General features: G+C 44.8%; 1 protein-coding gene across 1 annotated transcript in view; it reads right to left on the bottom strand.

Annotated features, from left to right (window-relative positions):
- Nucleotides 1–3,055: 3,055 nt before the first annotated feature.
- The window catches only part of NBL1 (NBL1, DAN family BMP antagonist), a 66,874-nt gene continuing 44,594 nt past the window's right edge, over nucleotides 3,056–25,335 (bottom strand). The window contains exons 3-4 of the mRNA XM_069240162.1: nucleotides 10,336–10,447; nucleotides 3,056–9,059 (exon numbers count right to left, since the gene is read on the bottom strand). Of these exons, the coding sequence (XP_069096263.1) occupies nucleotides 8,817–9,059; nucleotides 10,336–10,447 (355 nt within the window). The 3' untranslated portion in view covers nucleotides 3,056–8,816. The remainder of the gene's footprint in view (nucleotides 9,060–10,335; nucleotides 10,448–25,335) is intronic.

The raw sequence follows: 25,335 nt of genomic DNA, 5'->3' as shown, positions 1-25,335 counted from the left end.
GCAGAAGAATAAGTGCCAGCCCTCAAAAATAAGTGACGGTGCCCTGGCTCAAATTAAGCACTGAAGTCACTGCACAACTGTTGTACTCATTGATACGTCTTTGTGTTATGAACTTGAATGCAGGATCGGAGCCAGGGTTTGGTCACCGAAGATGATATGTTGCTCCGATTTCCCATTAGGGACAGATGCTCCACATTTAATGTTTCTAAAGGCAACACCGGAGCCTTCTTGGTGACCGTGTCTTAGGAAACTGCATAGCCTGGCCTCATTGCCACATCGGCCCCTGTTAAAAGGGGTGTGCATTCGTTTATGAAATGCGATTGATAGCTTGACTGGGTACTGCCCATTTGTAAACTGCTTCTCCCGATGCCAGCTGTTCCTGGGCACGAAGAACTATTTACCCACATCAAGGTTTAAGTCTATCAAGTCATGCTGACGCCCATGCCTCGGGCACAGCAACAGCCATTGGCAAAGCTAGTAGGCCTGTATTTGGGAAATGCTAGTGGATATTTTATGTATTTTTATTGCAAGATTGTGCAAAATAAAGAGAAAGAAAAAACTAAAACATGCTGCCATCTAAATATGGCCGCCACATGCTTGCAATAAAACAAAAGTCATTAAAACAATAATATCCACAGCTCTTAATTTTGACAGAACAGTATGGGTGCTTTTCAGCAGTCAGTTCCTTTTCGAATAGGAATCCGTTTTAGTTTACACTTCAGAGGAAAATACGATTCTTATTGGCACAAAGAGAATGTGCTGCCAGCTTTGAATTGCTGTAACCGAAATATGTAATCTAAGCACATAAAGAGAACTTAAAAACAAAAAAGGAAAAAAACATTAACAAAGTTAAGCGTTCACTCACCAACTCTTGCAAAGAGCTGCACTGCTTTTTAAGCACACGTGATCAGGAAAAATGCAGTCACTCACAGAGCAATAGTGCTATTGGCTGAAGTGAGTCAACCCATTGACCAATGCTGTGGTGGACGAAAGGAAACTGTGAATGATGGATGTGTAGACCAATGGCCCAACCCCCCCCGGTCCGAAAATATGATAGTTATATAGGCAAGATGTTTTTTAATTACATTAGACTAACCAGTCAATAAAGCTTTCTCTTGCATAAACCAAAACATAAATCTCAAATCAGTTCCTTGCAGAAGAGACGAGAGAGTGAAAGAGAAAGGGAGGCAGGGCAGGTGAGGGAGCAAGATAGTGATGAGGAAAAAAAAAAAAAAAAAACACACACACACACACACTCACACTCACACTCACGCACGCCTATCAGGGTATCATCAAACAGAACCAAATCATATGGTCATTATGTAAACTGCAGTTGACCTTGCGGTCCAAAATGTCACCAGCCACTCCATAATAGTATTATTTTGCAGCTAGTACAACTTCAACTCCAAGTGACAAAATGAGGAAATGAGAAAGTAAATTACATGCAAATAAGAAAAATGAAATACATCCTAATGACTCCCCTTTTTTGGAGGGTCTGTCCATTACACCCCTTTGAATGTATAATGAGTTGTTTGTCCACAGAGACCTACATGCCCCTTTAAATAAATCATCTTAAGTGTATTGCACTGAAAGCCAAAAACGTTTGTTTTTTTTCTTTCAAAATGTCCTTATTTTCCAATTTTAAAGTCAAGGTATGGAGGTAGCCCAAGAATGAAAGCAAATATCGGCCATTTGTGATATAAACTGATAGATGTACTATTAGTCTTGTACAATTTCTAGAAGGGAATATTTTATTTAGGAATTTATCAACCACCGGGCTCAAATCCACATGTATTAGGGGCATCGGTAAGTTACAAAAGCCACACCAGTGACCGAGGTTCCTTAATCATGCTTTTTAGACCATGTCCCCTCTAAATGCCCCCCTCTTTTCCAACTTAAGTGCTGCATCAACCTGTGCTATTCCTGTTCTGTGTGAGAGAAGCTTGCAGTACTGCTGCCCCGTACTAGTTGTTGTATCAGGCGCGGCCTGTCCTTTAGGGCGGAGGGGCCACGCCCCTCCCAACTTTTGCCCCTCATGAAGAGCGTCTGTCAGACTGAACAAAGGTCAGTCTGACAGACACTCTTAATGTTCAGGTCAGGCAGCCAGGAACAGACATGCGTGATTTGCACAGACTCCTGGCTGCCTGAGAGCACTTTGCTGGGCTGAAGAGGTCACAGCTCCTGTGGGCGTGACCTCCTCAGCTCAGCAAAGGTGCCTCGAGGCCCTCCCCCGGGTGACGAGGGAAGCATCACCCATTGACTAAGACCTGGGTGCTTCAGGTTTAAGCCCTGAAGCGTCCAGGGCGAGTGTCAATCAGTGACACCTTGTGGGGTGGAAGTGGGGAGAGTGGGGTGGGGTCAGCAGTCTCACTGACCCCATCCCATTCTATGACGAAGTTGGGACTGCTGCCTTCCCTTATTGGGGGAAGGCAGCAGTCCCTCCCCTCCTGGGACCTCCAAGGCTGCAGGTAAGTGTGTGAGATCTTTTTAAATGAATGTTTGGTGCGTGCGTACATGTTTGAATGTTGGTGCGTGTGTGTGTGTGTGTGTGTGTGTGTGTGTGTGTTTCCCGCCCGCCCCCTCCCACGTAAAACTGCCAGCCGCCACTATGTTTATGTCTGAGGAAGACCTACATAGTTTACTTTAAGGTTTGTTCACTACTGGTAGATGGGGTCCAATCAACATAGCTCTCTCGGGAATTCTGCACAAAATTCATTTATGTACAGCAAACCCAGAGAAACGGTTATCCTGAAAATTGGGCATCGATCGGTCCACAATGGGGCAATGTTGGGCAACTCAGACTTAACTTTTCTGTGTACACTCAAGTCTTTTACTGCAGCTTCCTGTGCAATACTTGCCCTATGTGCAGAGGGCAGACTGCACTATTGATGTCTGTCTTACCAGTCATGTGTCCTTGTGAATCCAATGTCCACGCTGTATGGCCCTGGGAGAGGGGGGAGGATTTAGTTTACTTTTTTCCTATAGCCACCTTTAGGAGCCCTCTATCCTCTTGCTTTGCCCTCACCCAAGCATTCTTTCACTCCAGGCACACAACAAAAGTAAAATCTAATTTATTTCTGAAAAATGTACACAGAAAATCTCAACACATATGTACATGAAGAGTCATACATAATGAATAGAAAAGAATGATTCATAATTCATCTTTGCTTATCCATGGTTTTCTGGCTAACACAATATATCAGATCTGCTAGCAGTGGTGTAACAAAGGCCCCAGCAGACCCCACGGTACGGGGGCCCAAAGCTCCAGGGGGCCCCTTCAGCACACTACACTGGCTTGAGACCTCCCGAGTGAATCCCACTGTCTGCTAGTAATGACAGCCTCACTCTTCCCAGAGTGGTGTCCCCACTGTCACCAGGGAAAGATGATGGCCTCACAACTTGCACAGGAAGAGCTCTAACTGCCTGCCCTCTGCTCTAGAAAAGGTGATGTTCACACTGCTGCTAGGAGGAGGAGATAAATCGACCTTAGTTTGCAGAGGAGGTGATGTGACCCACTCACAGCTGGCAGATATGTGATGTTCTTACTGCTCCCAGACGAAGTGGTGGGATTTACTCACGGCTGCTAGCGATTTGAAATCTTCTTTGCTAGGAAGAGGAGGTGTTCTCAGTACCGCCAATGGAAGATATAAGATTTCCTCACTGGAACCAGAGCAGGAGATGTGATGTCCTCACTGCTGCTAGTGGAGGATGTGCGGTACTCATGGTTGCTAGAGTATAACATGTAATGGCCCGACACCTGGCAAAGGAGATGTGATGTCCTCACTGCTGCTAGGGGAGGATGTGCGGTACTCATGGTTGCTAGAGTATAACATGTAATGGCCCGACACCTGGCAAAGGAGATGTGATGCCCTCACTGCTGCTAGGGGAGGATGTGCGGTACTCATGGTTGCTAGAGTATAACATGTAATGGCCCGACACCTGGCAAAGGAGATGTGATGCCCTCACTGCTGGCAGAGGAGGGGATGTGATGAAATATCCTTAATGCTTCAGCATGAGATGAGATGTCATCACTGCCACCAGAGGAGGTGGTATGAAGTTCACACTATAACTAACAGAGGAGACGTAATGGCCCTACAGCTTATAAAGGATGAAATATGTGATGGCACTGGCAGAGTTGGGATGTCATTACTGCTAGCAGAGGAACTGTGGTTGCCCAACTATTCGCAGAGAAGGTATGTTGGCCTCACTGTTGACAGCAGCCTAGATACGATGTACTCACTGCTTCTAGAGATAGGAATGTGGTGTTCTCACTGTTGTCAGAGGGGGAGTGATTTCCTCACTGTGCCAGGAGAGGTGATGGGCTTACAGCTTGCAGAGGAAGGAGTGCGACTCGCTCACCACTGGCAGAGAGTCCGTGTTTTCACTGCTACCAGACGAAAGATGTGATGTCCTCACTGCTGTAGACATGTTTGCCTACCTGTTGGCAGGCTAGATGTGTAGATGCGGTGCCCTCCCTGTTAGGAGAGGTGATGTCCTCACCGGTGCCAGTGAAGATGTGATGACCTAGCTGTTGGCAAGCTAGATGAAGTGTTCTCACTGGTGGTAGGGAAGAGGTGATCTCCTCACTGCTGCCAAAGGAAAAGGTGGAGGAGGAAGCTGAGACATGAGCAAGAGACATGCTCGTGAAAGGCCAGCAGAGAACTTCGCTACACCAGGACATGCCCCAGGATGCTCACAAGATGTGCATAAAAATCATACAAGCATATGCATTCAAACCCGGAGGTCATATGGATGCTTTGGATGTACTTACATATGGTCGATTGATTTGCCAAAGAAAGGCCAAAGGAAACTCAAAAAGAAAACGGAACTTCTGCAATGCTTTAAGAACATGATAAAAAAAGATGTGAAAAAAGGGACACAAACTTAACATCCAACCTGCAAGTAGGTGCTATACTGTATCATCGAATGATAACTTGTTTCGCTCTTTCTGGCGCGTGCCTAGTCTTCATCAAGCCTCTTACTAGCTTAATTGATTTGATATAGGGCCACACTTATGTTGTAAATGAACGAGTAGACTTATGAAGTGCAAATCTACACTTTGGATTACCTTTTTGTTGCTTGCAGAAGTGAACACAACTGGATATTAGAAAAGACCAGTTTCACGATTTTTATGATGATAGATGGTTAAGCTTGGTCACATAATCCCGGGAAGCACATCAACTATCTGGAGATCCAGTAATACAGTCTCTACCTCCTTTCGAGGTGCGGACATTCTGGTTCAACGGACTGTCTGGGATACAGGAAAATCCTAGTAGGCTCTGAAAGGATCTTCCAGGGCTAGATGGGTCGAAGGATTCACAGTCACAGCAGCCCTGAGGTAACAGCATATGCAGTTCTCGGCATTCATGATTTGTATCAGTGTTAAATAATTCTTTCACGTACTGTGCTAGGTTGTGAAATGCTTGACTACTTCACCACGTCTCTTCCGATCCACATACAACCCTGTTACTTTTTAACCTATATGCATCTCAGAAATGTGCTGCCAGCTCACTGGCTGAAACTCTCATGGTCACATGATCACCCTCACTCACCCCGATTGTTCAGTGCAACATGAACCTGATGTTAACACATTTCACAAAATAGTTTTAACTCCCAGTTGAGTCTCATCCCTGCTGTGGCCTGGGGATGCGGAGCACACTTTGGTTGGATGAGTGCCAGGAGGGTCTAAGGGAGAAGTATGTTTTCTTGCAGATAAATTATTTAACTTTGCTGTGGATGATTTATAAAGTATTAATGGTGATAAGGATGTTGATTGGTTGTCAGTGATTGTCCTCATGGGGACGGAGATAGACTTTTCTTTCTGATCACCAGATAGCAACAGTGCTACGAACCTCTTAAATGCAGAAGATTTAATATTTGAGCAGCCCATGATAGAAGGAGTGAAGGTCAGGAATTATATTCATGGTGGCTCCCATTACCACCAATGTCTGGCTCTCTAGAAGATGGAGGAGTAGTGGGTAACTAATCCACTGACCAGTCTGGAGCAGGTAGATTGATAGTACATGTAAAGTTGCAAAAATAGTTCTAGTTTAGTCTTTCATTATTAAAAAGCTTGTGGACAACCATGGACTGATGACAGACTGTACGACCTCTAAGGCGTCTTATTGGTTTCGCTTTATGGTGATCAATAAGAGTTAGAAATGATTATTTTAGTACATATAAAGGATGTTTTTAATGCCAGTCATTAAAGTTATATACTGAAGGGGTTGAGTGATTGAGAAGATCCTTGAAGGTCTCCACAAGAGACTACTGGGGGCCTGTAAATAACAAGCTCAGCCAAAACTACTGAGATCAGATGGGCGCAATCAAGAATAACCATGAAATAGAAGAATAGTAGAAGAACCCTGAATACTTCAGAAAAAGGTGGGTATGTTACAGACCTTGAAAGCTTTGTGGAGATCTAGGTTTTCAAGGAGCAATGTCCTATGATCAAGGGCTGCTGCAAAAGATTCAGCCCATACCTTGACCAAGACTATTTCTATCACATACCCACAGCGGAAGCCAAACTATTTGGCTGAATGAGTTACAATTGGCTTGGTGATTTAGAAGTTGAAAATATAATATTTTTCAAATAACCTTTATATGGAGGGAGGCTGTATCACTCTGGGCCATGGACCGCAAGGAGTGACATTGGTGGTTTTGGAACAGGAGGCAGGTCTGTTTTATCGGAGTTAATATAGAGGATGTTAAATTTTGTTCCTGATTTTGGAGACTTCAAGAAGACGAGCCCCAATCTATCACAGAATAATTGGAATTATTTATTTTCAGGTCCACGAAACTAGTATTTATAAATGGGGAGATGCTTTGAATAATGTTTGGGGTCAATGTCTGCATTAGTGAGACTCCTGGTTCGGTGGTCTTTGAGGTCGAGCTGGCTTTGTGATTCTCTTTAACATTGATTTTTGTAATGTTTCATTAATGGCCCTCTCGACTGTTGGTCTTCCAATTATATCTTTGGATTAACTCATTGATCCATCTTTGCCAACTGAGTGACTTCCCATTGACCTTTCTTGTCTTTCACCGACCTCTTGCGTAGCATTACATTAATATGTTGAAAGTGGTCTATTGAGGGTGATTTGGTTTATCTAATGTATGGCTCTTTTGAGCCTTTTTATGGCACACCATTGGGTGCATGTTGGACTGCTGGTGAGAGTACATTAGGCATACTAAGTAGAGATGCTAACAAAATGACCATGAAATACAAATCAAAGGTGACTGCCAAAAACAAATTAGAACAAAGTCACTAGCTCATCACTGCTCTTGCAGATAAGCTTTAAGATGCATCTTTAATACGTTAGCTACAGGGATGTCTAGAAAGAAGTCACAATATCTTAATGTGGGGGCTATCAAAAGTCACTTCAGCCTGGGGCTAATGAGACCAAGTGCGAGAACAGATAATGGTCCTAAAGCAGTGGTCACATCATCTGGTGATCAAGTTGCTCTCCGTGATTCTTGCTCATTTTACTGTCTGTGACACCAGTGCCTACATTGCCTCTTCCTGATAAACTGTATCCGGGTCACAGAGTGCATAAGCTCTTGTTGTTATGGGAGCCATTGGTAGTCAATGTGTGGTCTGTCGCCTCCACTAATAATCGTGTGGATTATAGAGCGGAAGCTGAGTTGTCATGGTCTGTTGCTGTCACATCACCTCCCCTGCCAATTCTGACTAAGAACCTTGGCAGGTGAGCTGTGGACAGTATCCCCTTGCTGGTGTGGTGTAGTTAGTAAGAAGTGGTTAATTTCCAATAACTAATATGTTGCTGACCTGTTGTGGGAACTGTGGCTGGCTCCCTGGCAAGTGGCAAGTAATACTTTTTATGCTAGGTAACACATTAACTTAATGGAAAAAGACAGGCATGTGCTTAGAAGACAGTTGGCTGATCTATATTTAGTGACCAATGATTGAATTGTGGTTTGTAATCCAGTACATAAGGATGTAGTAGTGAACTGACCTGTGGTTGTTGACAAAGTGAGCTGAGCTGTGTTTGGTAAAACATTGTGGAATGATTGTTGAACTAGTAGGCTGCCCTCTAGTTATCAGCCCAGAAGGCTGAGATATGGTGTAGCATTCAGTATGATGTATACGACACAAATGCACTATACTTTAGTTCCTTGCCCATACAGGCTGGTCTGGGATTAGTTACCCACAAAGAGATGGGGCTTGTCACACGACACTACATTATGTTTAGGAAAGTTAGTGACAATGTGGCCTAGACTATACTTAGTTACTCGGCTGGCCTGCGTGTGGTGAGCTATGGTTAGATAGAGGCTATTGCTATAGTGGATGATGCGTGGCCTTTGCTACATATGCAGTTTCATAATTAAGACAAGTGAACCAGAAATTATACAGTGAAAATACTTTCCAGGCTTAGACGATGTTGTCTTGGCCATGCAATTCATTGTGCAGATTTACGGTCTCGTCGTCACACCTCCTACACTCCACTCTTCCACAATACACACTTTAAGTGTATCCAAAAAATTTGGCAAAATGTGCGCAGATTATCTAAAATGTAGATCCGAGGGGGGTTTAGCAAGCCCCTCCTCCTACCACTGCAGGATTTTCTCACCCTCACCTCCGACTCTCCCTCCCCTCAAAATCCAGTCTTTGTGCTGGGGTAACCACAATAAGCATGGAATGGGCTACTCATGACCGAGTCCAAGATCTCTAGAGATTCCACTCTTCTGGCCATGGCCCATCACTGTGACCTGTGTCACAAATGCGTGCAATGCTTGGGATACACTGTGGGCTCTGTCCACATAGGTGCAAGGTAGGTGTCCACAGTCTGGAGGATGTCTCAGTCCTCGCTCTCTTCCTCATGGGGCTGATGTACATGGGCCTCGTCTGTCTGCTGCTGTATGTATGGATGGTTGTGGCTCCCTTGGATCGGAGGCAGCGCCTCGTCGGCAGACAGTACGCTGAAGAGTGCTCCCTCGTGGCTGGGGTCTTTACCACATGCCTGGCAGCTGCATCGACTTATCTTCTCCACCAGCTTATCCACCCGGGGGACATCCTCACTGCCTGGACACTCTAGGGTCACCTGAAATAGAGGAAAAGATGTCAGAAGAATAGGGTGGGCACCATAAGGCGAACTCATATATTAAAAGGTGGAAGGAGATTTAGACCCACATATGACCTTTTTTTTTTTTTTCCTTTTTTCTTTTAAACGGTTGGACAGAAGGAACATGCAACTTTCAAAACGAAGGGGGACAGAGAAGCAGGCTGTGTCATTATGTGATCCACTGCACTTGAGGACAAGGCTTTAGAGAAAGCAGTTTGGGACAGAATGTGAACCTTTAAGATTTAGGAGGAGCATTCTTAGACTCTACAGCTCATGAACCCCCGAATCTGAAGTCTTCAGAGGCCAGGAAGGCACATAGATTGCCCAGACAACTGTGCATCGTTTGATTGGCCTAGCATCTACTGGTGCCTCTTGCTTAAGACTTGGAAAGAAGAGAGAAAGCGCAACATAAAATCAGCCAATCATACAATAAGTGGAGCTGACGAGATAAGTTGTCTATTCGCATCTAATTTAATTACACAGTTGATGGATCTTGGACAGAAACAGAGTACAAAGGACTGGCAGTAATTACAGGAAAGCTATGACCTCCCATCCGGGTTATAGTGAAATTAGGCATAACAAGGAAATTAGCAGCTGAAGAACATAAAGTCCTTAAAGGCAGGTAAGGTTTTAAACATCCCTAAAGGTAGGAAATCAGGTGAGCCCTTAAAATAGAGAAACATTCACAGGAGGAATTGGGGAGTATGTGAAGACCTTGAGCAGCAACGGATTGTTCAGAGGAGAGATGTGCCAGCATGAGAAACCTCTCTGAAAGAGTGGGCACCATGTGAACCCATAGAGTAGGAAAAGCCAGAGGTAGGAAGAGGACATGAGACCACAGACAAGATGAAATGGCTTCTTATGATTTCCTAATAACTTTAGCGCCTTTTGACTAATCTGCATAAAAGTTGGCGGTCAATTGATGCACCTATCATTAGCTCTGTTGCGCCAAGCTTAATGTAGTTTTGTCCACGGGGAACACAATTATTTACGCCTAAGTAAATTAAGTATTTTCTATTTTACTTTTCATGTGAATTTTTGCTTGTGGATGCTGCAAAGCCTATTAACCGAAAATACACAAACTGCTTTCCTCATTGATTCTATACACATCCACAGTGGGTATTATATACATTCATTGACGGTACCCATACACAACATGCTATATCAACAGTGCTTTGATAGTCTTTCCTCGTTTTCCCCTTACAAAGACTGAGTCGCAGCCTAGTGTTTCTTTATGCTCCATGGAAGGACTCACCACATTCCACACGGACTCTGCCGGCATGCAGGAGTCGCAATGCACCAGGGACTCTGTGGACTGGGGGAAGGTGTTCGGAACACTGTAACTGAAGCACTGGCCCATGCATGCCCTGTGGAAAGAGAAAAAATACTGGGTAACAGCCCAAGGCAGGAGGCCCTCACAGGAACAGGGAAATAGGAGAATGAGTGGAAGGAGCAGAACAAACAGCGAGGATTAAAACAAGGCGGGGGAAAAAAACATCTGAGAGAAAAAAAGAAAAAAAAAATGGAGTAACTGAGTCAGTGAGAAGACGGGCAAATCTTAATATTTAAGGCTGGAATCACTGTTTATGGAGATCTTTACATCAGGAAATGTGATCAATGAAACCTGTTGCTTGCAGAGCAACAAGGTAGCAAAGGTGTGTGTGCATGCGCTATATATATATATATATATATATATATATATATATATATATATATATATATATATATATATATATATATATATATATATAAATAAAAAAACATGAACCTATTAAGGGGGTTGGTGAGCAAGTCACATGGGTTTCAAACGCACTATAGCCAAACCGTGTGGGCACAGAATGCGCTGAAAGGCCGGAGCACGCCCGCTGCTGCCTCTCTTATAGTCCCAGTTTTGATGCCAGGAATTGGCTACCTTGCATAACGTTTCTACTTCAACATGATTACTGAACGGATACCCTCAGCTCTGGCCCATGAAGTTCAACTTTCTTTATGTAAGTGGTCAATATGTTTCCAGCTTTTTGCACTGCAGAAGCTGTCTGAAGAGTCTGGAGGAGGAGGAAAGCTGAGCAATGCAGGAACAGGACCTCCCAGTGAGTGCCTTTGTACAAACCTTGGCCACATGTTGCTGTTGGCACATACAATCACCTCCCCAGACCGTGGAAGTGCACTGCCTGCATTCTTATGGCTTAAGGGTGGAGACCAGACACTGGAGTGGGAAGGAATGGAGACAGGGCTCCCCTAGGAAATTCAAGTGCAGTGCACACTGGGCAGGCCCGTGCGCAAGAGGCCTCAAGCGGCAGCTTTTACTGCCTACGGCCCTAGCCTGATGCACCCGATTTCAGAAGTGCTAAGCAGGGTTGGGCCTGACCCGGTTTCAAACGTACGAGATCGGGTGCTTCCAGGACTCCACGGCTCACAGAACTCCACCTCCACAGAATTCCACTGAGTTTTTAATCAACTCCATGGAATTCTACGGAATGGAACTCTGTGAACTCCACCAACTAAATTAGGCTCTCCATAACGAGAGGCTGCTAATTACTTGATCTTCCTGAGCACTCACAGTTTAACAAATTAGAAGTGTGAAGAGGGGGACTCTATTGCTCAGGTGGGAACATTTCTAGGCATGGCTTTTCCTCTTTTTGTCCGATTACTGCCACAGGAAGGCAGAATGACAACCAGATGCATGATCTCAAACTTCATTGTGCTCCAGATTAGACAAAGCCCCATTGTTCCCTGCCTGAAGATGTATTACTTTACACAGAGCCACTTAGACTGTACTCTCCACACTGAACATGGAGGCTAAGATGGAGGCTCAACTCTAGCATACACATTTAAAGAATATAATTCCTATTCTATGTTTTCCTTCCTTCTGATAATATAGGAGAATGAAACCATATTTATTTTAATATATATATTTATTTTTTTACTCATGGGTGATTGGGAGGGGGTTGTCTGTGTGTCTACACACACACAATGGTTCCCTCAAGGACTACAGCGATACTGCAACACATGCAAATAATGTTATACTTCTTACAGGTTTGCATGCCGTCTCAAAAGCCTCCACAATATTCCTAATAATCCCTGCATGAAAACAGACTAAATAAAGTTTCTAACTTGTGATGGTCCTTTTTCTTTCAAATGACTCTCTGCTTCCTTTCCATCCTCGGCTTGTCTCTGGTCTGGGTACTGTCTACTATATACCACATGAACGTTTAAAATACCCCTTTGTATCTCAGCAAATTGTCCACGCCTTATTTCAAAGATCACAACCTGACTTTAAAAATCATACCTGAACCCTAACAATACCCAACGTCCTGTAGCCCATTTATTAATACTACCAACCAATGCAGAAAATTCCTACACCCCCCCTCATCTCACTAAAAATCACACCAACTGCCTACTAATTTCATCTCCCAATGCGAACAGGAGTAAAGGCATGAAATGGTTCCTGTAGAGCACAAGACATCCCAATAACCACCAATGACTACCAAATTAAAAAACTAAAAAACTAAAACAAAAAAAAACAGTAACCCTGGGATCTGGCGCAGTATGCTCCTCCATGTAAAAAGCACAACAATGCCTTGTCAGGGGTAGTAAATGCTATATAATGAAAGTACAATATATTATATAACTCATACTAAAACTAATACCATACTCAGCAGCCAGATAGTAGATTGTAGTTCATACAGGCTGCGTATGTATTCCCTTTTACTGCCCAACACTCTTGCACTGACAAAATAAAACTGCTAAGGATCATTTCCAGTACAACACTAGTCCATAGCAATAAGCCATCCATCACCAATTTAACAGGAACAAACTAACTGAAGAGATCTGCCATCTGCCGCTGGACAACAGAGGAACCTAATTTAGTCCAACGCTGCAGATCCCAATTAGCAACATACTACAACTACTTGTTGGTATCTCAAAGTGACAATCAAATTTGAAAAGTGTCCATCCCAGCACATCTCTCCACCACTTTTCCCTTTAACCTATGCCTACTCAAGACGATACTTTTTAAACACAACATCAGGACAATCCGGCTCAGTAACCAGCTAAGGGAACTAGAAACATAAGAAATGCCAAAAGGGGGCCTGCAGAGCAACTCAAAGCTGCCCGCCTAATGAAAACTATAAACTTTGCGTCTATTCCTCACACTTCTTCAGATATCATGCTGCTAAACGCTGCACCCCATAACACGATAACCACACCTCGGTAGTCCTCATGCACAACATGGAAACACTTACCACATAGGATCAAAACAAAGGCAATATTCTTTCAACCACAACCCCTACACTGCGTAGCATGCTACCCATGTGGACAAGCACCTCAACGCCTCACAGAGGTAGTAAGCGCTATATAAATGTTGCAATACAACACTTAAGGCACTTTCCTACGCACACCTTTAGAATATAAGAAAAGAGTGAAAACGTTGGGGCATGAAGTTCTGTACAATCAAAGCCAACCTGGAAGAGAAGAGTTATTTATTTACCAAAGTACTGTCCACTGGAGGCCCCAAAGGGACAGGCGTGAACTCTTCTGGAAAGTACTGTCAAAGAGACATAAAGTGGGCTCTTTACTGGGGTACTTTACAAAGGAGTCCAACCAGGGAGAAATAATAACTATCTTTAGGTACTGTGCCATGAGAGCTACAGGGGAGAGAAGAGTGAGCTCTTTACTCTGGCACTGTCCAGTAGAGGCCCAGGCCCATTGTGGATAGAGGGAGAGAGTTGTAAACTGGGGACTGTCCAAAGGAGGGCCTGAGAGTAGTAAAGGACTAAACTGTATTCAGAGGATATTTACTGGTCAGGGCGTTTGACGAAAAAGCTGTAAAACACATGACCTAGGAGACGCGCAAGGAGAGACAGAGAAAAATAAATACAGTGCCTCAGTACAGGATTATCTGTGTAAGGGGGCCAGGAAACTGTACCCCAGGGCTGCTCTGTGTGTAAGAGACGGGATATTGATTAGAGCAGTGGATCCTAACCTGTGGCCCGGGGACCCCTGGTGGTCCGCGACTGCTTAGAAAATTAAATATTAATAGTTTAATAAAGTGTATATAAATAAAGTGGCTAAATGTACAAATGAAAATTTTAAAACGTACTGTGAATGTCAAGGAATTTAGAATTGGGGACTAAAAATTAAATTAGTATCCTCAGATTGATTTGTGGGAGCAGTGCAGGTGCATCAAAAAATATAACATGGACAATGGCTTCATTTAAATATCGAAAGCTCCATCCTTCTCATTCTAATATATATATATATATATATATATATATATATATATGTTTTTTTATATATTTGTTTGCCGACTAAATAAATTGTGTATCATTTGTGTGTGTGTTTGATGAATGCTTGTTTCTGTATTTTTTGCAATTCAAATCAGCAACAATGTTTAGGCCGGGGTCCCCGCCGTCCAGTAATGACCTAGGGGGGGGGTCCCCGGAATCCTATAGCAGTTCAATGGGTGTCCCCGGGTACCTGTAATGATAAGGTCAAAAGGGTGGGGACCACTGGATTAGAGAACCCACAGAAGGGAGGAGAGTGGGGGCAGACTGGAGGGGACGAGGTGGAGAGTGGAACCGCAAACACGGGGGAGGAAGTGAAGAAGAAAGACAAGAGGAAGAAGGGGAAGATATTATAACATTGTTAAATTCACAGAAGCCTCCCCGGCATGGATGAACTCACAATCCGGTGCACTTGCAGCACATTGCCGATGACAGCACCAATGGAGCGTGTGTCCACATCACACCTCGCAGAAGTAATTGCACGACGTGATCGATGGCTTGGTCAGCTTGTGGGGCTACTTGGTATTCATGAGCTATTTGCTGCAACAGGTTCAGACTTTTAAATATAGATCAGGTTTGCAGATTATTCGTTTTGAGGTGGGGAAGTTCGCAGGTGGCAGATTTCAGAAAAAAAACAATGAATTGGTACTAACAGCAGTAAATGCAAAAGCACCATCAAAGGCTGCATATCCCAGTCCGAGACCTTAAATCCTGCTTTTCGATCTGCATGGGCGCGTGCTTGTCAGGAGACCATTAGGTTAGGTGTGAGCCGGGATGAATCACAAATGAAATGGGGGGTGAAGAGGTGCACTGATGAAGCTGTGACATATCTATGGAATTCTTAATGGCGGGTGTGGACGAGCTACAGGCAACGCCGAGGCCTGTGACGTGTTCCAGAGGCGGCGGACATTCTGCAATATTTAAGGCTGGAATTGTTTTTAATGACCCCGTGGTTATATCTTTTTTGGTCCTTGTGCTACAGTCTTTGATGGTAAGATAAGAACGACTGGCAACTTATTTTTTTTGTTTAAATCAGTGTTTGGGATTATTTATTTTTATGCTTGGAACAGTTGGAGATTTGTCAACCCGTAATATTTTAAAGGCTATTATGAAATGCTGATGGTTTAAGTGCATAACAGTTCAAGACTAGCATCTGTATTCTTGTTTGTAGAAAGAATGGGGACGGGGGGCGATATCAGAAGTTTTTTTTTCTTCTTTTAAACACTGGGTTTTCTGGTTGTCCAGTGATTACATTTTTCTTTGCAGTTTTATATAGGCTAACTTCCCCTGAAGGTATTGGGGTGCTTTACATGAGCACCAGTTACATCACACAAGGACACATTCATTTTTGCTTCATGGGCAGGAGCAGATTAAGTGATTTGCCCAGAATCACAGAATGTTGAGCCAACGTCCAGACTCGAACCTTGTCCCCCATTTCCAAAGATAACAAATCTGGCTTACTCCACATCCGCGTCTCACACAGCACATGTGATTTGGTATGATTTTATTGACCTCAAATTTACAACTGTACAAATTAAAACGGGAGAGTGGGGCCAGTAAAATTGAAAGATCGTGTGGCACCAGAGTCACAATCATTTAATAGGATTGTGTAGTGAGAAGGCTAATCGCTGGAGGACTTGTCCCGGTCTTGTGAACAGAGGCACTGCAAGCCCAGCTTTGCGTCCATGAACTGAAAGGAGATTTTAGGGTCTACCTAGAAATCAATATTGTTCACCTTCCTGAACCTATTACTGCAGTTTAGTCTGAAAGTAGTACCTAGCACGAAGAATAGCTCCGAAATAAAACGTTCATGTCTGTATGTATATAACACCAATACAATGTGAACTTAGCCAAAAGACAGCAGAGCACTGTGGAGTGCTAAAGTCCACGATGCAGTTAATGGGTAAGACTGGAGATGTAGCCAAATTCTGATGGCAGAATGGGACTTAAGGTATTGGTATGTAGTGTTCTTTAAAGAGGTGCATCTTCAGCTCTTTTCCGAGTTGGAGCAGGTTATAGCGATTCTGATGGATACAGGAATGTTTTTGTGGGTCCCTGGTGCATAGATGGGAAAAACATGTTGCCTTGAGGTTTCTGCACTTTTGTTTCCAGTTTCATAGTGCCCTCACTGCAGGCATGCCAAGAGCCACTGGAGATGCTAACTTTGCCAGCTAGGTCGCCAGCTGTCCATTTTTTCTGAGCTTACTACTGGGAGGTGCCCAAGTTATAGATGCCCCCATCTTTGCTACATATGGGGACCAAGACTCGGGGAGATAAGCATTTGGATGGAACCAAACCATGTCAGTTGTGGAAGCAAAGCTCAAGTCCGCAGATTTCAATGTCTGTAACTTAATCACAAGTGCGTATCCCTCACACCTCCAATCTGGCCAATGATTCGGCTTTAAAACTTAATGAAGGAATTAGCTCTACTTTTATGTACGTAGGTAAATCACATAACACTATCAAAAGGTTCTTTCCTTGGGGTGACCGTGGTTTGACAACATTATTTATCAAACCCTTGATACTGAAAGATTACAGAAAAAAAAGCAGTACTTAACTTGTGCCAGTGCTTGCGAGTGATTAGCACCACATGCATTCTTGGGGACCAGTACAGTTTAACATAACATGATACTGAAGCAGTCATTGTTTTAATGTTCTCTTTCTGAAGCTAACCTGTCACATCACATCATCACACGTGATCATTACATCTTCCACTTCGGAGGGGGTAAAATAGAGCTGCAGCTCTGGAAAGCCAACACCCACTTAAGCCAACTCAAATTAACTGAAATATTTAGCGGGCAGTGTCCGACGGGGCATGCCTTTGCATGCACACTTTTTTCAGCCTCCATGACCAGTCTTGGTTAACTTCCTCTGTGCCACTGGCCCACCCATGTTCTTCCTCACCACCACCCCTTTAAGGAGGAAAGCTTCTACAGCCTGGCATGGCGCTGGACCATCACAGATCAGTGATCTTTCCAACATTTAACAGCAGGGACCAAAGACACCAGCGGATGGACCGTGGACTGGATGGGTATGCAGTTACCTCTCTAGCTGTATGTAGGTGCCACCGGGCCGCTTTGTGCCACACCGGCGAAGGCAGCATGCAAACCTGCGGCACCGGACTACAGCCCCACACACAGGAAAGTCACCAGGGACAAATGTGGGGCCTAATACAATAGACGTGATGCAAGGAGACCTACTGTCTGCCTGGGCCTTCAACAACCAATGGTCAGTCAGTTAGCATAGCTGCAAACCTTTATGGTTGCTCACGTCATTGTGCGTATGTGTGACATTTCAAGTGATACTTTATTGCAAGTAAAGCAAACATATTAACTATAGGCAATTAAATACATTTTAGAAGTTATTCCATTGTAATCATATGTGTAGGGTGCTTACTATGCCTGACGGGGAGTTAAAGCACTTCACACCAGGCACCATGCTGCTCCAGACCCCCAAGGTTAGTACTTAATCCAGTAGTTATCTGTTGTTTGAATTAGTCTTGTGTTCTCAAAAAAGCTATTACAAGCATTTACAGCAATTTATTTGTAGTGAATTAAATTAATAGGAGTTGGGTGTGGTCATTATAGTGGAGAGGTATGCAGGTTCACACAGATGTCTGGTACGGTTAATGGATTAAATAGAGAAATAGGTTTTGTTAGGTTGCAGGTATGACTTTCAAAAAAGAAAAGGTGTTAAAAAAAAAAAATGAAATTATCAACTCTGTTCCAGTGTAATGGTCTAGGAACAGCCTTACCACAGCTACACAAGTATTGTTTATGCAAAATCACTAATTAACTCCAATCTACTTTGCTATTATCAGGGCCAGTGGAATTATGATATTGTGTAGCCACAGCTTTTTTCACATAACTGTAGATTTGCCACATAAAACATCTTCTGCTGCATAATATGCAGATTTTAACAAAAGATGTTTCTAGCTCAAACAGTTGGAAAGTTACTAAAAATACAGCAACACGTGTTGCCACACAGTGGGAGGGCCCTTTGCAAAGCTTGATTAGTCCCCTTTTTGTTGTTTTTTGCTATATTTGGGTGTTAAACTGGTGCTATTGCGCTGCAACCAATGCCCAGATTTTTAACAATTGTAAAAATGGCAAAACAGTGAAATAATACTATTTTAAGCTATGCCACGTAACCCCGCATAATTTGTGTTTTTTGATGCATAATTTATTCTACCCTGCAGCACAATTTGGCCCTCCCCTGTTACATATTTCCAGTTGCCCTGGCAATAAGGAACAACAAACTGGTTGTTTATTAGCAGTACATTCCTGTATTAATGTTGGGGCAGGGTGCTAATAAAGGGAAATATTTCCAGCAGACAAGCTGCTCAAACACTTCCTCTGCTCAACAAGAATTAACTTGTTCAGCCAAAGTCTGATATATCATCGAAACAGTCGCATTCCTCACTGTAAGGCACTCAGACCGAACTTCTTTAACTTAGAACTAAAGCGGTCAGGTAGCATTGGCGTCTAGTGCACACAACACCGCGAAAAGAGCGGGACAGACAGACAGCCCGCCAATACCAGTCTGTTTTGGCAAAGAGCAGGAGGAAGTCTTTCAGAAAAACTAATTTTTTTTCAAGCAGCAGGGAAGCTGAAAACACCAAGGCAAAATAGACTGTTTTTTTTATGTAGGAAACCTCCATTAACGGGATAGCATTTTCATTCCCGAGAAGAAATGCTTCACAATCGAACAACCTATGTAGGTATTCACAAACCATAGTATATTATCCAGGATTAAGACTGAAGACGTTTTTAGGCGCATCTATGAATGCATAGCACATGCTTGTAAGAGGCTACATTTAATTTATGGATGTTTTTTAATTGTATTTTTATTACTTATCAAAAGTGCATTACATAAATCGACAGGTATTATCAAAGTAGGATATCTTTACAAAAAAACTGAAAGGAAATGCAAACAAGCATTTGCAATGCAATGGGTCTCGCTTTTGCTTGAGTTAGCGCTATTAGTGTTGTAAATTCCTAACTGGACTTTTCTTGCCACATAAATTGAGAATAAAAAGTAAAACAGTTGACATAAGCGAGCCGAGTCAAAGCGTCACGGACACCATGAGCAAGAAGGAGAGACACAAAAAGTCAAAGAAGCTCGCTGTCAAACGTATCTTCAAAACCTGCAATTATCCATATAATAGGGTTGCTATCCAAGCCGGTAATAAAACCGCCCCAAGGAGAATAAACAAAGCATTTACCAATGATAAAGGATTTTTGAAAGGCAAGCCCATGAACGAGCGATAGCGATAGGCGTGCAGTGGGCATGGTTAAAATCCCACAGATAGATTATAACGGGTCAAAGCACTTCCAAGCTCGACCTAATAACTAAGAAGCAAAGCTCTCACATTTCTAAGAGTACATTATTCATAGTTGCCGAAAGACTTTTTCAGGCAATTGCCATATCTTCTCTGATCACTGTAAATATTATTCGGTTACAGTGCGTTCACACAATTGTCTCGTTTTACCACCCTTTCAACAGTAGTGGTCCCACAATTCCACGAAAAAAAGTTAAATCCATGGTTTAAAAGTGGTTGGTGCCCCCATGTTCCCAGTTCAGCTCGGTTACAGAGTAAGACTGGCATATAGGGCAATCAGACAGCTATTCTGTAACCGCTGCCACCACATTAGCCCACAACCGTGCTTCCCGCCCACACTCTGCCCCCATGCAAACCATGCAAACCACCCAGGTTGTACCACACCCAGGGTGCTAACCGTCCAATCCTACAACTAAGCTAACCACCCAACAATCCAGGTCAAGCTAACCATTGAAACAGGTGCACTTAAAAAAAAAAATCCTTTATTAATATGTCTCTGATCTTCAGAAGATATTCACAATATTACAGCTAAATTAACCCACATTATAATTAGCTAACCCAAAAATGTACAACCTGCCAAACTACAACTCTTCAACCAGGCTAACCCACAATGCTACAGCCACGCTAAACCGCACCCCTACAGCCATGCTTAACCACCAAAACCACCACCCCTGCAGCAGAGCCAACCCCCACCACCCCTGCAGCCCAGCCAACCCCCACCACCCCTGCAGCCCAGCCAACCCCCACCACCTCTGCAGCCCAGCCAACCCCCACCACCTCTGCAGCCCAGCCAACCCCCACCACCTCTGCAGCCCAGCCAACCCCCCACCACCCCTGCAGCCCAGCCAACCCCCCACCACCCCTGCAGCCCAGCCAACCCCCCACCACCCCTGCAGCCCAGCCAACCCCCCACCACCCCTGCAGCAGAGCCAACCCCCCACCACCCCTGCAGCCCAGCCAACCCCCACCACCCCTGCAGCCCAGCCAACCCCCACCACCCCTGCAGCAGAGCCAACCCCCACCACCCCTGCAGCCCAGCCAACCCCCACCACCCCTGCAGCCCAGCCAACCCCCACCACCCCTGCAGCCCAGCCAACCCCCACCACCCCTGCAGCCCAACCAACCCCCACCACCCCTGCAGCCCTGCAGCCCAGCCAACCCCCACCACCCCTGCAGCCCAGCCAACCCCCACCACCCCTGCAGCCCAGCCAACCCCCACCACCTCTGCAGCCCAGCCAACCCCCACCACCTCTGCAGCCCAGCCAACCCCCACCACGCCTGCAGCCCAGCCAACCCCCACCACGCCTGCAGCCCAGCCAACCCCCACCACGCCTGCAGCCCAGCCAACCCCCACCACGCCTGCAGCCCAGCCAACCCCCACCACGCCTGCAGCCCAGCCAACCCCCACCACGCCTGCAGCCCAGCCAACCCCCACCACGCCTGCAGCCCAGCCAACCCCCACCACGCCTGCAGCCCAGCCAACCCCCACCACGCCTGCAGCCCAGCCAACCCCCACCACGCCTGCAGCCAAGCCAACCCCCACCACGCCTGCAGCCAAGCCAACCCCCACCACGCCTGCAGCCAAGCCAACCCCCACCACGCCTGCAGCCAAGCCAACCCCCACCACGCCTGCAGCCAAGCCAAGCCAACCCCCACCTCGCCTGCAGCCAAGCTAACCCACTCGCCTGCAGCCAAGCTAACCCACTCGCCTGCAGCCAAGCTAACCCACTCGCCTGCAGCCAAGCTAACACAAAACCAAGACAACTTATTCTCCAACTCTGCAACTGAAAGATTAAAGAAATGACTTGAATTTACATCAGCCTAGGGATAAGGATATATATGTGAAGGAGCATTTATAAAACAAATCATCCTACAGGAAAGTAAAACAAATAAATTGAGAACAAGTCTTTTTTTTAATTTTTTTATCTATCTGTCCTCTGCCACAGCCTGCCAAGACAAACTAGCTACACATAGCAATGAAAAGAAAATGGTAGGAACTTTGCTTTTGAAGGCAGGGATATGTTTTAATTTAATAAATTATTTTCTACATTCATATTAAATGGCGAGTTCACTGAAAATCAAGAATTTGTGAAGAACTTAACAGGTGCCATTATGCTGTAGTGCTAGGATTTCCAGGGGCGGCTCCTTCACAATGGTGAAGGAGCGTCGCCCCCCTGGTTAAGCCAAGAGCTGAAGGATAAAATGATAGACAAATATTGTTTTATCTTTCAGCTGCTGGCTCAGCCAGCAGCAAGGGAGGGGCGGGCTGGTTCACGGGACGAGGACAGTGTGCACCTAAGTGCGCATGTGTTTTTGGCCGGCCGTCTCAGGCCAGCCAAACAGACATGCGCACTTAGATTTCTCCAGCCCGATTGTATTAAACAGCCAGGCTGGGAAACTGCGCAGGCCCCAGGGTTCTGTCTGAGAGGCAGTCCAAGTCGCTCAGCCTAATCCAGACACTGCTTTCATGCTAGGTTTAGCAAGAAAGCAGCGCCAGGATTACTAGGAACCTGTGATGGTGTCCCAGTGAATGCTGGAACACCAGAAGAGGATCGAAGGGGCAGGGGATGGCAGCTTTGGTGACGGGAAGAGTTAAGTTTTTTTTTATTATTATTATTTATATTTATGCCCCTCTGCCCCCGTCCCTGCCACTACCCTTGAGATTTGTGGCAGCCGGTGCGGAGGATTTGCCTGTGATTGTGAATCTGAGTACCACTTGTACTGTAAACCAGACCTTCAATGTAACAAGTTACATTCACTCCACGTCAAACAGCCTTCTGTCTACGAATTCAGGTGGTGTATGTGCACAGATGGGATTTGAGGGATATAGACATGCATATGATTTAAGGAGCAAATGTCACAAGGCTTTGACTCAATATTGGTCTGAAATGCATAGGGCAAGACAGACTTCCAATTAAAACAGATCTCGTCACATGCAAACCTTAACATTCAGATGGAGAGATCTAATTAAAATATCCAGCACGTGGTCTAGGTGGAAGCTGGATGAAAGGCCTTTCAAGGGCTTCACTAACTGTGGTTGCTGGATAGAGAAGCACTTTTTCCCAGATCTGTGTTAGGCTCACTGGGCATATGCATGGGATCTTTGGCTTTCAGCCCAATTCCTTTAACTAGGTGTATATTAATTTGTGGTACAGGATGGTCGGGGCGGCCTTTGATCCTACCAACTAGATTCCATTGCTGAGATTTAGATCAATCAGAATCTACCTAACCTCTTCTCTATGGAAACGAAAAGAGCAACATAGCAGCAGCCACCATCACTCATGAACTATGGGTCCTCCTGCATCCTTGGGATAAAGCCCATCCTTGCATTGCCAGATCTAGAAGTATTACAGGAAATGAACAGAACGCTCTAGCACGCTCCCTTTGTAAATCTTAGAGACAAACTGAATGCCAGCCTAGAAAAAGGAATCTACCCCAAATATTTACCTTTTACAACCAAAACTCTATATTCTACTGGAGGGAATTGTTTGTCTTACTTCTCACAAGCCCCTAGTACAGGCCCACTCCATTTATGAACTAAAGGGAGAAATGAAGTCAATATCGGCAAAGAGGGTATAGCAGTCGCGGCTCGTACCTCTAAAAACGGGTGGGCGGAGGGGAACCATTAAATTATTGAAAACATAAAAATAAAAACCGACCTTAACTTGCCACGCGCCGCTCCTCCGTCACAGGGTGCAAGTACAGGCTCCCAGGCTGCCCTGCGCCAATCCTGATGCTGCTCAAAGCATTGTCAGGATTGGCTGGGGGCACCCAGTCAGAGCACTCCCAGGCGGACTGGGAGCCTGTGCAGGCTCTCTCCAGCCACAGCCTACTACGCATGTGTGTTTGGCCGGCCCAAGACGGCCGGCCAAACACATGCGCTGTGAGGGAGAGTGCTGAGCACTCTGTCTTAGTGCACGTCACCACCATGCCTCCCCCTTTCAGAATGAAAGGATAATAAACATAGTTTATTATCCTTTCGTTGTGAGAGGTTTGCAGCTTCTGTTGCTGGCGATGCTCCTCCACCCATATGGAGGAGCCGCCCCTGAGGTGTAGGTAAACACACACGATTCCTTGCTCTGTAAAGTGACCCGTTAGAAAAACTGCACAACAGACTTCCAAAGATTATGATTACATTTGGATTAGAGTGATCTGGTCTTAAAAGTCATTGTTCAGCATTGCAGAGGCTATTCACGATGAAGGTATTTAAATCCAGAAAAAAACAGTAACATGTAAAATCAGATGCGCTCCGACTCTTGCGCACAATAAAGAACGAATCCCTCTACAGTGTTGTTTACTAAACACATACTACAAATAACACTTCCTACAATGAGTTTACATAAACTTTGGAAGTACCCATGACAAACCATGTTCAAGTTATCATGATCTGAAACTAACCCATGATGCTCAAGCAGTTGGCCACAATTACTGAACGATGTTCAGATTAATCAAACACTATCAGTTGTGATTGTTTTTTGGAGGACAAAACCCCTTGGTTTATTCAATATTTTCTAAAGCAGTAACTTGTCACTTTGTAGCCACTTTGGAAAAGTTTTAGAAATCGTTTAAAGGCTAGTACAATAGAGGGCCTTAGGCCATGTTGGTCCTTTTAGCTTTGCAGACCACATTTGATATGGGTGCCTAACTGTTTTTGTTTTATTTTTTTTATTAGAGGCAATGGTTCAAGTGGAATAGATTTCAGTCTTTCTAGAAGCATCCATCACTAACCTCAGAAGACTGGAATGCAGAGCCCTTCAGAGAACCTCAATCTCTTTCTGCATTTTTAACATATATTCAACCATTGACATTCATTTACTTTGTGCAGTTTCCTCACCCCCTATCGAAACGGAGGCTGTACTAAATTTCTTTTCACGAAATTTTGAGAAAAGGGGAGGAAACAACACGAGCGATGACAGAATTTGAAGTGACAAAATATGTTGTGGAAGGTTGGTTCAGAAAAGCCGATTTAGTGCCAAACCTTCAAGTTTTCTGTAAGGCAAAGGAGGAATTATAACTAGAGAGTGAAGTTCTTAAGACAGGATACCATTTTTTCTGCCTGTTTGGAAAAATTGGGTTATTAGTTGTGCAGGACATGAGAACTGTGCAATTATTAGGTCCACAATTGTCTCCCGGCTGCCCTTCCAGCTCCCTGCTCATGAACCTTAAATGGGCGTGCAGGAGTCAGGTTTACTTGGTTGCTCCCGCTGGGAGCACTGCCGATATCCTGCGGGAGTGGCCCTTTGTACCTTGTGCACCCACCCATGTGGAAGATCTCTTCCCCAGGCATGTGGTACCAGCCTCAGCATTTCTTTAGCATCAAGCCCCACGGGATGGGGTCCCCAGGCCTGAATGTGCCTCTGATTTTCTTGATCTTTGGCTCCTTTTGCTTCTGATGGTAAACTCTAGCCCCCATAAGTATTTTCAGCAGGCCTACTATCCTCTAGAGGGGTGCACTTTGCGGGCAGCTGGTTTACCTGGGTCCCTGCGTCATCCTCCTCCTCTGCTTTGCCCTCCACAGGCATTATGGCATCCTGGACATCTTGCAAGGCACCTGGGATGCAGTGGAGTCCAAACCTTCACCCCCAACTCTGCCTCAGGAGGAATGATTGGACCAATACCACTGACCCTA

Source organism: Pleurodeles waltl, chromosome 6, assembly GCF_031143425.1.
Source record: "Pleurodeles waltl isolate 20211129_DDA chromosome 6, aPleWal1.hap1.20221129, whole genome shotgun sequence".
NCBI classification, from domain to species: domain Eukaryota; kingdom Metazoa; phylum Chordata; class Amphibia; order Caudata; family Salamandridae; genus Pleurodeles; species Pleurodeles waltl.
Note: the sequence above shows the minus strand (reverse complement) of the source record. Positions and strands in the feature narration are given on the sequence as shown.